A 17,487-nucleotide genomic window follows, 5' to 3' on the forward strand; every position below is an offset into this window, starting at 1 on the left:
TGTATCAATCAGTTCATGTTGTAGTCAATATCCTACATCGATGAGTACTTTTGCTAGTGGGTGCTAGGAGATGGAATCAGCCAGACGTGTTACTTATTGTAGCTCCTTGTATCATTATTGTTCCTTGTAGGAAGAACATGGCAAGCCACTCTTTGGTGTTCATTTTAATTATTCTTATAGCCATCCTGATGATTCCAAGATATTTGCATCAGTGGGAGCCAATAAGGTCGAGTCAATAAGCGATTCAAGCCATAATCGTTTCTTACCAACTGTTCTGCTTCTACTAGTGATGCTATTTTGATTCAATCTATTATCCACGACGGTTTACAGTATCCAAACGATGCCTTCATAACGCCATGTACAGCTGTATAGGTGTAGAGCTATCAATATCAGCTAATGTTGCAATCCAGATGAATAGATGATGATATTGTATAATGTACAAGATGTCTCTATAAAGTAGATCCCAATGGCCGATCACTTCCTAGAAAAGGATATCGCCCTGTTTCTATAGTCGAGTCTGCACGTATTAGAAACCGATGCTACAGTGGGCAATCAAGCCAACTTGATAATCACTTTCGATAAATGTAATGATTTGGTCACATTGCTATCATATTGCCTATGGCAATCTTGTGTTAAAATCCACCTCAATAGATGATACTTTTCTTGAATGTACAGTACAACCCTCTTCATGTTGCTACAGTCGAGTCTATTGCATTTGCACGACAAGCTTACCTTAATCCAACGTAAAGACTTGCTCGATGTAGCGGTCCAATCAAACAACTGTCAATTACGATAACATATCGGACACTAATAAATCCATTCATCAATGGAGCTCTCATTCATTGATGTAAGATTAAACTATGCCTGATCCTATTTTTTATTTTAGGTTTCAATATATCAATGCACTGATGATGGTAGAATTAAGTTACTCCAAGCTTATACCGATCCTGACGTATCCGTATAACCAATACATATCTCCAAAATGATCTTATTCTCAGTACAATTACTCGTTATACTATACTGACAGTTGATAGCAAATATAAAAAGAATAGAAACAACTTATTGACATTACAAAACGGACAACAATGCAAAAAATTGGGTTTGCAAATACTGTGCAATCATTGCTGAGTTGTCTGCGTATGTAAACCTTTTATCTAAAGCTATTTATGAGCTGTACTTATTCTAACTCAATGTAATGGAACTAGTTTTCATCATTCCATGATACTATACTATTGAAAATTAATTTTATTTTGTATTTGAAGATCAAAAATAGTTACACTTTTGTAGAATTGAATTAATAAGGGTAGCAGCTATGGTCTCCTGATTTTAGTTATAGTCTTTCCAAGTTATTCATTACGTAGAGTTAGTGTAGAATCACTTTCAATTGATTGCAGATGACGATTTATAAAATCATCACTTATTCTCTGGTGCATTAATTATTATTTAATTTTAAGTTTAAAAAACAATTGATCAAACTTAACCCTTAACGTGCGTTTTAGCCAGAAGAAGATTTCTATACTTGTGCCTGGTCTTACCTTCACAATACATCTGAATTAATTTTGGCTATTGCAGGAGCTCGAGGCGTTATTAGAATTATTAAGTAATTCGATAACTCATCATCACTAATTATATATTTGTAATGCAGTCAAACAACACAATCTGTGTTGTATGCAACGAAGATAAATATGGTACTGTATGTCATTTATCTTCAATCTTTTCTTTTATTGCTCTTATCACAGCGCTGCTACTACCGTTTGCATTAAGGTACCAAATAATGTACAAATTGATTATCGTATTATTGATCCTATTTACGCACTATTGAGTGTTTCAAATTAAAGTATTCAATTTTCCCTAGTGTTATCCAGGCCAAGGAAATGCCATTAATGAGCTTAAATTCCATCCTTTGGATCCTAATATTTTAGCTTCAGTTGGAAAAGGTATGATTGCCACTAGGAAATTGGTCCTGTACTATACCCGTTTATGCTAACTTTCATTAATGCATGAATAAATAGGATGCTATTATGTCATGATTAAATGGCGTATAGCGTAGCTTAACAGACTTTTACAAAGTCTTATATACTGTATACTTAACTTTATTATTACGAAATAGATCATTTAATTCATTTGTGGAATATTAAGAATGATACATGCATTGCCATTTTTGGTGGAATTGACGGTCACCGAGATGAAGTCTTGAGTGTTGTATGATATACTTACTGCAGTTAAACAACAGTTTATTCCATTGATTTGTTGAACGTGTATCGCTTACTATAAGAAACTTGTTATTTTTAGGATTTCGATATTTTGGGAAAAAAAATAATCTCTTCTGGAATGGATCATTCTATAAAAATGTGGACGTTGGAATCGGAAATACTAGAAGAGGTCAGAGCATGCTTTCATGAATGCTTAATCGCTTATGCTAACGATTATGTATTCTGTGATTGATAGTATCACCTTACTGCCATGGCTATAATGCTATTTAGATCATTAAATACAGTACATTTATCCCTATTAGACGATCAAGAAATCCTATGAATATAATCCTGTGACTGCGGATAAGTAATACAATCGGACATTTCGTTATCCTTTTGACTTTCAATTATGCTAAGATACAAATATAAATGTTTTATAATTGTAATTTTTTGTTCACATCTTCTATAAATAGGTCGTTCAAGATCCTTTACGTAGATGAGCCACAATTTTCTACTCGCGATATTCATCGGAATTATATTGACTGTGTTAGGTGGTTTGGCAATCTAATATTATCAAAAGTAGGTGGCATGTTATAACAGTAAATATGTGTAGACTTTACGGTAGTTACATATGGCTAAATAAACTTTTATCCAATTCTTAATTCGTATAATGTTCTATCCATGATTTGTAGTCCTGTGAGAATTCCATCGTCTGTTGGCAGCCGACGTGTCTGACGGAGAAGCTCAATCCGAATATTAAGAAGGTTCGCTTACAACCTTTCTTTGCTATTTGAAAAGTTATTTAACAGTTCATTGTTCTCGAATTCTGTTAGGCAACGCCCTTAGATAATTTAGTTATGGTCCATCGGTAAGTTACTATCGCAATAACTGTTTATTGTCTGGGAGAAGTTTATACTTATAGGAACGAAATTGTTTTGAACGTTCTAGGTTTGACTATAATCAATGTGACATCTGGTACCTCCGATTTTGCTTAGATTATCAACAAAAGGTTATAATTTACAGTAATGATATCTGAACATAAATTGCGATTGCACATATCTTGATCGTTCGATTTAATTATATAATTTGATGTAAGCTTAATAGCTGTATCATCTCCAGCAAATACAGATATAAAGAATATGTAATTTGATAAGATTAATATTTGTTTGGATAAAAATCCAACTTTACCTAAAGACATTTTATCATGTCAATAGACATTAGCTGTTGGAAATCAAGTTGGGAAGGTATTCTTATGGGACTTGGAAAACGAAAATTTAAGTCAGCATCGTGCTGTTGTTTTATCACATCCGAAATGTTCTGCTGCCATTCGACAAATAGCTATTAGCCGTGACGGCTCTTGCTTGGTTCATGCTTGCGATGATGGAACTATCTGGCGATGGGACAAAAAGATGTAGAGTCTTACTTGTATATTAGTTACCATTTGAATGACACTTTGCCGAGTATCCCATAGTAACTGATGTTGCTAATTTTACTCTTAATCATATTTCGAATCCCCTCCAAAAATTGAATTTATCGACATTGTATATTATCCTACCAGACTTGAAGTTGAATATTTTATATAGCTACTGTTTGGTACAGGCTTTTAAAAAATCTTGAAAACCTACTCGTACAACTTTCGACTCCCTATAATCTTATATCCGTATGATCGTCTCATTTTACTGAGTAGCAGCATATAAGATTACTTGCTGCCTTTCATTACAAGATAACTTTAAACTTTCAGTTAAAAATTTATTGTGATCAGTTATGGAACACAAAATGTAATATATATATATACATAGCATCTTGTACAGCGGATTAGGGTACGTGCAATAACCTTTAACGATTCAAAACGACTGTAGTATCATATGCTTTGAAAATACTCAATATATACAGCATTGCTTTCGTGTATAAAGAGCTATGAATTAAAATAAACCGATTTTAACTTTTCCTTCTTTTGCCAGAGGCACAAAGTATTTAAGTAGCAACTGCGTAATGTCTTCTCGAATCTATTACAAATACAGCAACACAAATTTGACTAAGTATCCTTAATAAGTCTAAAACTATTCTGTAGGTGGTATATTTCAATTATGCGTATTGCAATGGACTAACCTCGACAATATCAAGCAAGCGCCTCTCCTTTGCATCGCGATAATTCCAATCCAATATGACGTACTTTAATTTATCTAACTTTAAGGCATCTGCACGTCCGGTAACAAAAATGTTTGTTTAGTTTATAACGCTAAAGCAGTTCACGAAATCGGTTCAAGATGTGTAAAATGTTATTAGATATTCAATCTATACTGTTAACTTTCATATCTAACCTTCAGTAACTAATTTATGCACTCTGTTTGGAGTTGCTACGGCAAAATGTACTTTTCCCTTTAGCAATTCTACATGTTGATGCAACTAGAAAGCAATACCCAAATACTAAATTTCTTTCATCATATAAAATAATTCTAATAAATTGCTTTAATACAAACCTTAAAATGTTTAGCAAATAACTTAATTGTGCAACATTTTCCTTTAAATTCAGTGGACGCCCTATTTTATAATTTAAAAGCAGATTAGCTTATGGTATCAGGCATTGAAAACTAGACAGGTAACATCGCTACGCTCGATACTTTGTACCTGTTTAAATCAACAGCTCGACTAGCAGAAGAGGTAATTACAAGAAGTATGGGGCTTCCACCTGTACCTTTATATTTCTTCACATCCCTTTTCCACTGTGGGATTACTATAGCAAGTTATTAAAGTGTAATCAATTGCAATCGTTCCTCATTAACAAGTCTATCAACTGTCGGAAAACAGAAATAGTACCGTGTTTAAGATATGTAGACAGCGAATCCGGATGTCCAGATTGAGATTTCGGTTCTTCAAGAAAGCTAGATTCTGAGGTAGTAAAGAAAAGGTTACAGTCGTTCATTTTCGTAGAATATGGGCGGATAACTTATGCCTCAAGCTTCTACCAAGTTATCAGTTTAACGATTGCGCTTGTAAAGGCTGTTAAAAGCCCCGATTATAAAGCTCAAGACTAATTAGTGCAAGACTTATTAAGAATAAATGCTAATTTATAAGTAAAAAACATCCTTGGTTCAATTTAACAAGTTGTAGTCTATAAATTCACTGTCGTATTACCGCTTAATTTATAGTCTTCCGCTTCAATAGGCGTCAACTTTGCAGCATTGCATAATGCAGTTAGCAACTGGTTGTCTTTGTTTCCATCACTAGTAGTATCGCTTTTAAACTAGAAAGAAAGTGAATTATAGTATTGAATGACGATTTAGATACATTACTCATAGCTTAAAGTTTAACGCTTCTGTAATATGCGAAGTCATACATTAGATCCAAGATTATGTAGGATAACGATCACACGCGATATGCAGATGACTCAGAATAAGGTTTAGGTTTATTGCAAGGACACGCTACAGGATCGAGATCGATATCCCGAGATAGCTATGTAACATCGGCATGTATTATATCAGAAGCAATACTATTGAACAGTCTTATTCTGTACTTAGGCTACCTTACTACGGTACGTATCCTCTGCAACTACAGTGCTTCGTATTATAATAATCATAGTCCTTATCTACTTTACATAGTCGGTGTTACTACACATATCACAGCTTCTACTTCAGGTTTTCAACGGTTACAAATCTAGGTAAATAATCAAATATCTTACGCATGATAGCATACCTTCTTCTTGCGCTTTTTTGCTTTACTTTTAGTTTTTCCCGTTGACACATCTGAGATTTTGTTGTCATTGGCAGTATTCTTCTATATGAAGTAAAACATACATTTACAACTAGCACAAAATTGGCTTCGAGCATTATATTTATTTCTCGATATGAAACGATTCTATTTATAGGCACATATGTGTTTGAGCTATCCTGACGATACGTTCACTATATTAACTGCTTGAGAACTGAGATTTTGTATTTTTGCTTGTATTTTGTGTTACAGCTAATGTACTAATGACAGACTATTAAGACTACATCTTCTACTTCTATACAGTTATTATAGTGTCTAGGAAAGAATAAAAGCGATACACAGGTCGAAAAGGTAGTTTCATTAGCTTTGCTAATATGCCAATTAATGATAACTTATACTCCGTTATTCACTGCAAGAACGTTGCGTAATACAGAATTAAATATAAGCTAGAAAATAACTGTAGTGTCACTGATTCAAATATATGAAAATAAATGTAGACATCGAATTATTATACTAACACTGCCAATCAACTCGGTCTGGGTATATCGTACTGTACAAGTGACAAATAGCAATCTTAACATACTGTATGTATCGTAGTAAGCTGCAGAGAACCTGTGAAGGCGCAAGGAAATTATGGCATTGCAAATGACTTACAACTCATTGAAGTAGAATCGTAAGCATATCACACGCGAGGCAATTAACCGTCTGTGATTATGAGTATTAAAATGTTCAATCTTACGGTGCATCTTGCTTGCATTTATACTATATAAGATCTACTGTACATCATCTACAATGTAGATTTTTATTTATTAGTCTTGAATGCATATTTATTGCTGAGTACACGTTTAATATAGCTTACAACAGGAAACGTTTAACTGTTAATACTACAGCAATTGCAGTTGATAGTTAGCGCTAATAACCTTTCATTTCGTGCTATAGACAAGCAAACCTATGCAAGCTATTGCAACTAGAAGACAGCTATCTCGTAGCTGGTAACACATGCAACATAGCTATCGGAATCATAATTTGCATCAAGTCATTATCCCTATTAGCCACCTGTGCATTGCTATCCTCTGTTTCGGTAGTTTCTATCGTGTTACCATTTCCCTCATCGGGGCCATTATTCAGCCACCAATCTCCATCATCCATGGCATCAGCACTAGCTAACTTTCTTTTCCTGTGGGCCATGTTGTTCCTATCGATAATATGGCTAACACCAAGTCTGTCCAAGGCTGATTTGGCAGCAGAAGCAAATCTGTTTTACCTGCAAGATTGCAAATCAGCTGCAGTAGTCGCATGCAGAATTTGTGCGAAAAAGGCTGTCAGCTTCTTGACCACTCTTGCCTATCAGAAGTAACTATGTTGTCATAGAAACGAGGTAAGAAGGTGACACATAATTGACACATACTTAAGACTACCACCTAAACTCTCACGGTCTTTAACACCGTATAACAACTGCAGTCAAATCCTTAAAACGTATCACACACATGGCACAGTGTACAGCTAGTGTATTGGTAGACTACTTTCATGAAGGAGGAAAGGCGTCATAAACCAACGCGTGCGCAGTATTCACTCTTACCTCCTAATTTGTATTGCTAGGTTACGCTAACAACAAAAATTGATTTGATAGGATTACATAGTATAGAGTCTCATATATGTTATACTGTTGTAGAAGAACATCCAGAAGGACGCAACATCATTCCTCATCAACTATCCTGCGTTAAAGGTCGAAAATTAATACAGTTTAGCCCTTACTGAAGCAGAGCTGTAAAGAAAAGCACCTTTCAATCGAAAATCATATTTATATCCGTTAAATTCTACAAGATGACGACATATAGAGTGAGTAAAACACATATTGACATCTATCCAAGCTACTGTATTATTGAAGTAGGGACGATTGATAAACTTAGAAATTTTAATAAATAGAAACTCTATCGCATACTCTAGTAATTTATAAAATAGGATCGTACGGTATCAAAGAATAAGATATCCCACTTTTAACATTGTAAAATACGATTAACAAAGTCAAATGTCAGCTATAAGGATACATGCAAGAGATACAGTTTAACATAATTTTTTGCTTGACTGAGTAATTTGAGATCTACCCTTACGCTATTCTGCTGGAAAATACTGACAACTAGCAATCCAAGAAACTGTAATGGAGAGGAGCGATTCCATTTTAATGTACTATAAATTCTCACGAATTACAAAATAAGATTATACAGCATCAAATGAATATATTTGCGCTGTGATTGTAAATGTGTACGTTTAAAGCAAACATTGTTTGCAAATGACATACGAGGATTTAAATTTACCATGATTTTGTTCAAAGTGATAGATTAAGCTTTGTGCTGCAATTATATCTAAAGTTTTCAACAGTCATTCCATAGAATATCATGCTGAGTGATTTAAAAATATAATGCTTTTACTGATTTTGAACTTATGGCAATATAATTTACAGGCTGCCGATTCTAAACGCGAAGAATTCAGAAAATACTTAGAAAAGGCAGGTGTATTAGACTGCCTCACTAAAGGTAAATTCATATAGCGTAGGATAAATAGGAAAGCTATGAACATTGCAATGACTATTGACTATGACCAAGTTTGAACTCATTTTATATTCAATCCTTACGATAAAGTACTGGTTACTCTATATGAAGAACCTGAAAAACCAAATGATGCATTGGACTTTTTAAAACAACACTTGCACGGCGGTCCTCCCGAAACAAGCGATGTAGAAGCATTGAGATTAGAGAATGCAGAATTAAAACAAAAAAACAATGCTTTACAAGAAGAAGTCAACGAGCTTAAATCAAAGGTAGACATCGATTATCTTGGAATTATAAATTGAAATTCAAAGTTGTTAATTTTAACTTAAGAAGTTTAAAATTAAATGGCTCAATTATTATGTTTTACTCTTACAGCTTGCAGAATACGAGAATAATACGGAAGAATAATTCTTCTTTCTACGGTTCGATAAACAATCATAAATGGTACACCGCTAAAGAACTGTAATGACGCCATTACCGTGGTTATTGACTGCGCTTGAGAATATATGTACTTTCAACTATACATAATCTTACTCATGCTTATATTGCCATACAATTCATATAAATATTTTATGTTTGAATGAAGATATCATTTAATATTACTTGATGTCAATGTAATGTTATCTTGCGATTCCTTATCTTTTTAACCAACTGTAACAATGTTACTGTGCGTGATTCTATTATTAGAATTAAGGTATGCACCATTATTCAACAGTAGGCATTTAGTTATAAGTGTAATGTAATTAGTCATTTCACAACATTGCATCTCCTAATTATGTAAATTTGATACAACATAATATGCAGATTAAATTGTTAATAAATCAAACTATAAGTTGAGGTTGTTTTAACAATTAATTGTTAGTTTACGCAAGCAATACCAAGGGCGTTGAAGGTAAAGATAATTTTTATTCTTTGTTAATTATACATACATTGTAGATTATTAATACGAATTGAGTTAATTTTAAATATTTCAAATCAGTTGCAATTGCTATTTGAGACTGTAAAGTGTAACAATTATGTTGCAACGGCTCATGGACTCGCATCTACTATACATCAAGTATTCAAATAGATGACTCTACTACTAGCTGTGCGTAATAGCCACCGTAGCAGAGGCATATAGAGGTAGTTAGGGTGAATTGACCAATCTGCTGCTAATTCTAAATTGCAAAGGTACTGGATTTAAAAGAATTATGCCTCATTTAATTATAAATGGGAGAACATGGATACATACTTAATACAGTAGGCATTAATTATAATGCAAAAACATGATCCCTAAGTCATTCATATGATCTATTTCATATAGATCTACAAATAGTTAGCATGACCTGGTTGGCGTGGCAAATTAAAAGAAAATAATTTTATACCATTTTCAGGATGCGCTAAAACACCTGTGAACTATTTTATGACAAATCTATCAATTCAGTAGGTCGGAAGCTTTATGATAACGTCTTGTCATCAATGGATATGAGTGCTCAGTTTTCTTTCCCATAATAAGCATAAATGTATATCAAGTATATTGCTGATGGTATGCTTGAAAATATCCTTCATTTCCTTCCTGTATTAGCTGTTCAACTCGTATATTCACAAAAGAGTAACGATTATTGATATTAATCGCCTTTTACCTTACTTTCCTGCATTAGCTGTCATGCTTATTTATGCACGCGTACTTGTCATGGCAAATTTACTAAATTGGTAATTTTATTAAATTCTTATATAAAATTCTATAACTCTTAGTGTTAGAGACCGAGTTCGAAAGCAAATGGGTAGGCTAGTGTTTAATTTTATTTATTTCAAATGCGAAAATCTTGAATTTTTTTGTAGTACGAGGTTTATCTTGTAGTTCCTTTAGGGTTAGAGATGTGGAGCAGGTGTAGAAGGTCAGGGCTTAGTTTTCTTATGAAAAAAAGGTAGAAAAAAATGAAGTCAATTTACTGCAACATATTCACAGGATTGTCACGTACTGCCAGCAGATTCTAAGTAATAATCTCCTTTATGCTTGTACTGCCTATAGATTCATCTGTCATCTCAACCGGAACTCCTCGCGTAAGCTATCAAGTAATAATCAGCATATATAATCAAAGGAAGAAGTTCATGTAGTCTATCATAGATCCGATTTCAAAGTATTTTTGCTGAGTTTGCAGTTGTGGCAATGTTATTAGCTGTCCCAGATGAAGCACATTAGTCTTGAAACCGTATAATGATAGCGTAAGTTTGCGTTGTATACTTTTGCTTACTGTAATAACAAAGTACCAGCTTGTAAATAATTATTAGCCAAGTTTGGCATATGATGGCATGCCACTATTTGCAAGCCCTGGAAAATACGTTTGTGCAGGTAGCTTTAGAAGTTTAAAATTTTTCCATTAGTTATATTTAACTAAGAACAGAGCTGTGAATAATGATATCTTTACACATTTATTTACTTTCGCTGATGTTGCACCTGCAATCTCCTTGCACCTTTCGTATCATCAGCATCGAATTTATCTGGGAGATATATTGCACGTCTCGAAAGTAAACTATGCAATTAAGTAAAATGCTCAATTTTGGGGAGGAATAAAAATAGTCTGCATGACTATCATTGTTGCAGTGTGCAATAGACTAGAGTAGGTTGGCTACGCCTAGAGGTAAGAACTAGATCTCTTTACCATGTGTGAACAGGAAAAGAAGTCGCCAGACTAGTCTAGTCGTCGAGCTTAATTCATTCAACTAGAGTACTGCACTAGGGAGAGTCATGAACCCATTGCATGACTCACAATATTATAATCTAATAATTAATTAAGGAGTAACAGATTTTAAAACCAGCTGGAAATCAGCTGTGCTCCATGTCCTCTCATTAAGCCCGTCTGCGCCGCCCGGCCAGTGTACAGTATGTCTGTATCCTAGACTACCGTCGACCTCAGTATTTCCAACGACTAGCTAGTAGCTGCATGGGAGAGTTTATTATTCAAGTAATGCAATAATTATTTATAATCATAATATGAATATGGACGACTTTAGCGTTTCCCTTTTCGACACATACTGTACCATCGTCCACCATCATGCAACAATCCTCCTTGCCGTAACCACGACTACTCTATATGTCAACAGTACTACAGACGTCCTGTAGTCTGAAGTACAGTACAGCTACTCTAGTAATAGTAATGTCTTAGTCACAGTCTATCAACAGCTCGATTGACGACGCGTCTTATATGATAAGTAGTTCAGTTTACGTCCGTCTGTACAGGGTGTCCATTTTTCTCCTACTGGACCGTATCGAGTCCGGCTGGGACTACTGAAGACATCTCGCGAACTTTATTTCTCCAGCGTTAAAAAATTAGTTTACCAATCTGAGTTAGCTGGAAGAATTGTTCTCTATCGTGTTGCAGAAGGAGAAAAAATGGCTGAAGGAGGTGATGCAACAGTAGTGTTAGTGACAGGTGCGTCGGGTTTCGTTGCTACCCATGTCTGCTATCAACTCTTACAGAAAGGATATAAGGTTCGAGGGACAGTGCGCGATCCTAGCAATGAAAAGAAATGTAAACCATTACGAGAATTATGCCCAGATGCAAAATATCCCATCGAATTAGTTCGTGGTGAATTATCCGAGAAGGAATGCTGGATAGAAGCGGTGAAAGGCTGCCATTTTGTCGTCCATATCGCTTCGCCTTTCCCACCTGGAAGTCCCAAGGACGAAGATGAAATTATCAAGCCTGCTGTTAATGGTACTCTCAATGTTTTAGAAGCTTGTGCTCAATCGGGTACTGTCAAACGGGTTGTTTTAACCAGCTCTGTAGCCGCCATTTCCAATGGTTTCCTGTGGGAAACAGGTCGATTGTATAATGAAAAAGATTGGACCGATCCAAGTCAAGCTGCACCTTACGAAAAGAGTAAAACATTAGCTGAGAAAGCTGCATGGGATTTTATGGAGAAATTACCTAGCGAGCAAAAATTCGAATTAGCCGTGATTAATCCAGTTCTTGTACTTGGACCTGTAATGCAAGGCTCCAATTGTACAAGTATGGAAATACCCATGCGTCTGTTAATGCGGCAAATGCCAGCAGTGCCCAAGTTAAATTTCCCCATTATTGATGTACGTGACTTAGCAGCTGGCCACATTGCTGCCTTAACTTCGGATAAAGCCGCTGGCAATCGACATATTATGGTCTCGGAGAATATGTGGTTCGCAGAAATTGCTAAAGTATACGCCGAAGAATTTAAATCACAAGGTTATCGTGTACCGACCTTTGTCTCACCTAACTGGATCGTTCGGTTAATGGCGTTTACCGATCCAACCCTTAAGATGGCTACTAAAACGCTCTCACGAATTGGCACTTATGATACTACGCAAGCCAAGGAACACTTAGACATGAAAACAAGACCAGCTCGAGAGACAGTCATTGATATGGCTTATAGTTTAATAGAGCGCGGTTTTGTACCTAAAACTGCGAAATATACCGGACCTAAGAGAGCTTAAAACGGCCTGCAAACGGAAATGGACCTGCAGCGGTGAACGCCTTTTATTTCTTATTACAACAAAAATTATAATGACCACTATATTTGCTTACATATGTTTATATTGTCAAAAATAAGGAATTACTTTCTACTTTCTCAGCGGTGCCTACTGCATGATTTGAGCCGAATGTGCCATGTTTGTCAGTTCGTCAATACGAGTTGATTTCTTGCATTCAAGTAAAATGTTCAACACTTTTGCCAAATAAAAAAACATTCTGAATGACTATCGCGATTCCAGTGTTGAATATACTTTACTAGAGTAGGTTGGCTACGCCTAGAGGTAAGAGCCGTATCTATCTGTTACTGTGTGTGAGCAGGAAAAGAAAGTCGCTAAAGTAAAGTAGTCCAGTCGTCGAGGTTAACTCCAGCAGTGCCCTTGGGAGGGTCATGAATCCCATTGCATGTAAATAACGAATTCATTAATGAGTGACAGATTTTACAACCAGCTGGAAACCAGCTGTGCTCTATGTACAGTACTGTAAAGTATGTCTGTATCCTGGGCTATCGTTGACCTCAACATTTCCAACGACTACCTACACGGAAGAGTTGATTATTTCACTTAGTCATAAAATAACATGGACGACTTTGGCGTTTACCTTTTCCACGTCTCCAAGCTATCGTCCGCCATCGTCCATCCAGCCTTCCTACCGTAACGCATCTTGTGCATTGTACAATGCCCATACGCTGTTGATGTTTGTATAGTAGTGTAATGAGCCATTTGACAGTCCAACTACGACAGCGTATACAATCCAGTCATGTATGGGTAGCACAGCCAGCGTCTGTACCAGGAGTACCTACTAGACCGTATCGAGCACGTGACATGCGACGACTGAGTTCGCTCGCGCAGGCGTGTTGTGTACACCGGCGAGTTTAGTTGTCATCTAGAAGGGCCTAACCAACCCGAGGATTTTTACCCTCCCTGGCTTTAAAACTAATGAAAATAGTAGTTTGAAGAGGATTGTTGCCAGCAGATTGATCGGAGATCCATTTTCAAGCGTTCAAAATTAGTTGATCAATTTGAATTGGCTAAAAGAATTATTCTTTATCGTGCTGAAGAAGGAGAAAAATGGCTGAAGGAGGTGATGCAACAGTAGTGTTAGTGACAGGTGCGTCGGGTTTCGTTGCTACCCATGTCTGCTATCAACTCTTACAGAAAGGATATAAGGTTCGAGGGACAGTGCGCGATCCTAGCAATGAAAAGAAATGTAAACCATTACGAGAATTATGCCCAGATGCAAAATATCCCATCGAATTAGTCCGTGGTGAACTAACCGAGAAGGAATGCTGGATAGAAGCGGTGAAAGGCTGCCATTTTGTCGTCCATATCGCTTCGCCTCTCCCAGCGGCACTTCCCAAGCACGAAGATGAAATTATCAAGCCTGCTGTTAATGGTACTCTCAGTGTTTTAGAAGCTTGTGCTCAATCGGGTACAGTCAAACGGGTTGTTTTAACCAGCTCTGTAGCTGCTGTTTCCAATGGTTTCCTGTGGGAAACAGGTCGATTGTATAATGAAAAAGATTGGACCGATCCAAGTCAAGCTGCACCTTACGAAAAGAGTAAAACATTAGCTGAGAAAGCTGCATGGGATTTTATAGAGAAATTACCTAGCGAGCAAAAATTCGAATTTGCCGTGATTAATCCTGCCCTTGTACTTGGACCTGTAATGCAAGGCTCCAATTGTACAAGTATGGAAATACCCATGCGTCTGTTAATGCGGCAAATGCCAGCAGTGCCCAAGTTAAATTTCCCCATTATTGATGTACGTGACTTAGCAGCTGGCCACATTGCTGCCTTAACTTCGGATAAAGCCGCTGGCAATCGACATATTATGGTCTCGGAGAATATGTGGTTCGCAGAAATTGCTAAAGTATACGCCGAAGAATTTAAATCACAAGGTTATCGTGTACCGACCTTTGTCTCACCTAACTGGATCGTTCGGTTAATGGCGTTTACCGATCCAACCCTTAAGATGGCTACTAAAGCGCTCTCACAAATTGGCACTTATGATACTACGCAAGCCAAGGAACACTTAGACATGAAAACAAGACCAGCTCGAGAGACAGTCATTGATATGGCTTATAGTTTAATTGAGCGCGGTTTTGTACCTAAAACTGCGAAATATACCGGACCTAAGAAAGCTTAAAAGAGGGAATGCTTTCTTCCTTACTCTCGATCTTTGCAGATACGTGTACAACCGTCTGTAAACGGAAATGGACCTACAACGATGGCGTAAATCAATCCCATGGATACAACACTACGATAGTAGACTTGGATCGTACGCACTTGCAGACGATCCACCGCCTTTAATTTCCTACTACAACTAAAATTCTAGCGTGCTGTAGTTATTAATAATATCAATAACATTACTAAGCAATAGGGTGTCCAAGCGTTGGTCATGGAATCTTAACGCTGCCTAACCATTTCCAAGAACTTGACGTCGATTGACAGTTTACGCCCCAAATTTGATACCAAGAATAACTTAATATACTTATATAAATAGACTGAATTCTTTCAAGCTTGATTAATTATAATGCAATTATCGAAAAATAGAAATGACATGCTAACTGAGTGAGAATATTATCGATTGAAGACAGTATTTTAAATACGTAGATCTTGGTAGATTGAATTTCTCAGGTCTTAAGACTACTTACTAAATAAAGTATATGTAAAAGAGTGAATCAGGAGAGGAAAAACTGAAGCCAACGAAGAGTTGTTAGACAATCCCTTAACTTGAAATGGCTAAAATCCTATTCTAACAGTTTATATTAGTCATTGGATAGAGAATTTCAGAATAGACATTTAAAAATGCGAATTGGCTGCGCGCCTTGTACCGTGCATACTAACATAACTGGATAACTAGTTTTGCTTTTGGTATCTCATTTCCTTGCCTTACTCTCGCATCATTAAGCATCGATAGCGCAAACCATAGTAGTAAAATAAAACAAATTTGATATTGGAATTTTCTTATATTGGTTTTATTATTCTTTTGTTACGACTTAGAGCAGAAAACTCTTGATATCGAGTTCGATGTAACTACCACATTGCTTAATCTGTACTCTATATCTGTCATAAGTTATACTTCAACTATTAACATAGATTGGCTAATCGTTCTATACTGATTAAACTATGCTAAGATCAATAAAAAAGTGCTCATCACTTTACGTCGTAGACAATGATGCAATTTTTGTTGATCGTTTGGAAGAAATGGCCAAGCAATGCTGTAGAAAGAGGATGAGTGCAAACGATAGATTTTCACTCTAAATCACTATCGATTCTATATATACTATATACATATATGTTATCAATATTAATAGGTACGTGAATGATCTACAGTATATTACGAATAGTTGCATCCAAAGTGGATAATTACGCAATCAATCTCACTTTAATTTCATTTACTAAAATAATATTTGGGTATAAATGAACATCTATTGATATTTAATGAGGGCGTTTTTATACTTGTACACGATAGACTATTGCTTACTTTCTTTTTAGAGTATGTAGATCATCATTCTCATTCTTGTCAGCATCTAGGCTATCATTATCAAGACATACATACGAGTATAGGTCTACTTTTAATGTATTATTTGTTGACCATGCGATGGTTATGTCTAGCTTTACCATAAATACAGTACAATATTTCACTTGACAGATATTTTGGTTTCCTTTAGGTAATGACTTTTAAAAATATTGAAGTGTAAAATGGGCATACGAATATAGGTATACGTACTTCTAATACATCATTTGATGATTTATAAGAATATTTTTATTCACAGGTATTTTTTTACTCTCTTTCCTTCATGTAATTAACTCGTACAAACATTGAAATAGATTGACGATCTACGTCTATATTGGTATATCTAAATATACGTATGTACTTTGCATATGCACTATTTACTATCCACGTTGTGGTTGTGGCTAGCTTTAAATACAGTATTTGGCTTGAGAGATATTCTGGTCTCTTTCGTTTATTGAACTTTTAAAAATGGTGAAATAGATGTAAGATATACATGCAGTGATAGGTATACGTACTTCTAATGCACCATTCATTGACCGTGTTATAATTATGACTAGCTTTCAATACAGTATTTCACTTCAGAAGTACTCTGATCTTCTTCATTTATTGAACTTCAGCAATATTGAAATTGGTGTATATATATATATACACGAATATAGAAATATTTCTGCAACAGTGTATTATCTGGTAACTATGCTCTAGTGATCACTACATTTAAGTCATAACATCATGCAATTTATTTCACTGCTGAGAGGACATGTGAGTCTTACTTTTTAGCCATTCGTGCGAACATAGTTCTCTCATTTTGTCGGACTTATTGATGTTAAGCATGACGTTATAAAGTTACAAGAATTAGTTTATGTTGTTGTAGTGCCGTATAAATTTTAAGGTTCCTTCATTATGAATTAGCTCAGTAATACTCTAGTTATAAGTCCTAAGTACTATAGAAAGTAATTGTAATTCTTGCAAATGGATCAAATATAAATGAAGTGAAGCAAGAGAGATCTTGCAATTATATACAACGGCAGTTGGG

The 17,487-nt window shown here is 35.6% G+C and overlaps 5 protein-coding genes across 5 annotated transcripts; 4 read left to right on the forward strand and 1 right to left on the reverse strand.

The window, feature by feature from the left end:
• Nucleotides 1-130: 130 nt before the first annotated feature.
• On the forward strand, nucleotides 131-3,607 carry TRIADDRAFT_31681 (uncharacterized protein; the record flags this gene model as incomplete). The annotated part of the gene is made up of 12 exons (XM_002116910.1): nucleotides 131-226; nucleotides 887-952; nucleotides 1,500-1,600; nucleotides 1,740-1,764; nucleotides 1,856-1,937; nucleotides 2,111-2,202; nucleotides 2,293-2,382; nucleotides 2,516-2,559; nucleotides 2,666-2,771; nucleotides 2,885-2,956; nucleotides 3,115-3,201; nucleotides 3,407-3,607. Coding segments are annotated over 12 exons (1,062 nt in total), but the record flags the coding sequence as incomplete, so codon positions are not given.
• Nucleotides 3,608-4,114: 507 nt separating this feature from the next.
• Nucleotides 4,115-7,088, reverse strand: TRIADDRAFT_61006 (uncharacterized protein; the record flags this gene model as incomplete). The annotated part of the gene is made up of 9 exons (XM_002116977.1): nucleotides 4,115-4,198; nucleotides 4,302-4,390; nucleotides 4,514-4,598; nucleotides 4,673-4,733; nucleotides 4,821-4,926; nucleotides 5,010-5,081; nucleotides 5,328-5,436; nucleotides 5,886-5,966; nucleotides 6,957-7,088. The coding sequence occupies 9 exons, from the start codon at nucleotides 7,086-7,088 to the stop codon at nucleotides 4,115-4,117; spliced, it is 819 nt and encodes a 272-aa protein (XP_002117013.1).
• Nucleotides 7,089-7,653: 565 nt separating this feature from the next.
• Nucleotides 7,654-8,857, forward strand: TRIADDRAFT_64311 (expressed hypothetical protein; the record flags this gene model as incomplete). The annotated part of the gene is made up of 4 exons (XM_002116911.1): nucleotides 7,654-7,739; nucleotides 8,362-8,434; nucleotides 8,540-8,718; nucleotides 8,825-8,857. The coding sequence occupies exons 1-4, from the start codon at nucleotides 7,725-7,727 to the stop codon at nucleotides 8,855-8,857; spliced, it is 300 nt and encodes a 99-aa protein (XP_002116947.1). The 5' UTR covers nucleotides 7,654-7,724.
• A 2,965-nt stretch (nucleotides 8,858-11,822) lies between these two features.
• Nucleotides 11,823-12,899, forward strand: TRIADDRAFT_31673 (uncharacterized protein; the record flags this gene model as incomplete). Its single annotated transcript, XM_002116912.1, has 1 exon — nucleotides 11,823-12,899. One exon carries the CDS (start codon nucleotides 11,823-11,825, stop codon nucleotides 12,897-12,899), a length of 1,077 nt encoding a protein of 358 aa, XP_002116948.1.
• A 1,104-nt stretch (nucleotides 12,900-14,003) lies between these two features.
• TRIADDRAFT_50972 (uncharacterized protein) lies at nucleotides 14,004-15,080 on the forward strand (the record flags this gene model as incomplete). The annotated part of the gene is made up of 1 exon (XM_002116913.1): nucleotides 14,004-15,080. The coding sequence occupies one exon, from the start codon at nucleotides 14,004-14,006 to the stop codon at nucleotides 15,078-15,080; it is 1,077 nt and encodes a 358-aa protein (XP_002116949.1).
• Nucleotides 15,081-17,487: the final 2,407 nt, after the last annotated feature.

This window comes from Trichoplax adhaerens, genomic scaffold (assembly GCF_000150275.1).
Source record: "Trichoplax adhaerens TRIADscaffold_19 genomic scaffold, whole genome shotgun sequence".
NCBI lineage: Eukaryota > Metazoa > Placozoa > Uniplacotomia > Trichoplacea > Trichoplacidae > Trichoplax > Trichoplax adhaerens.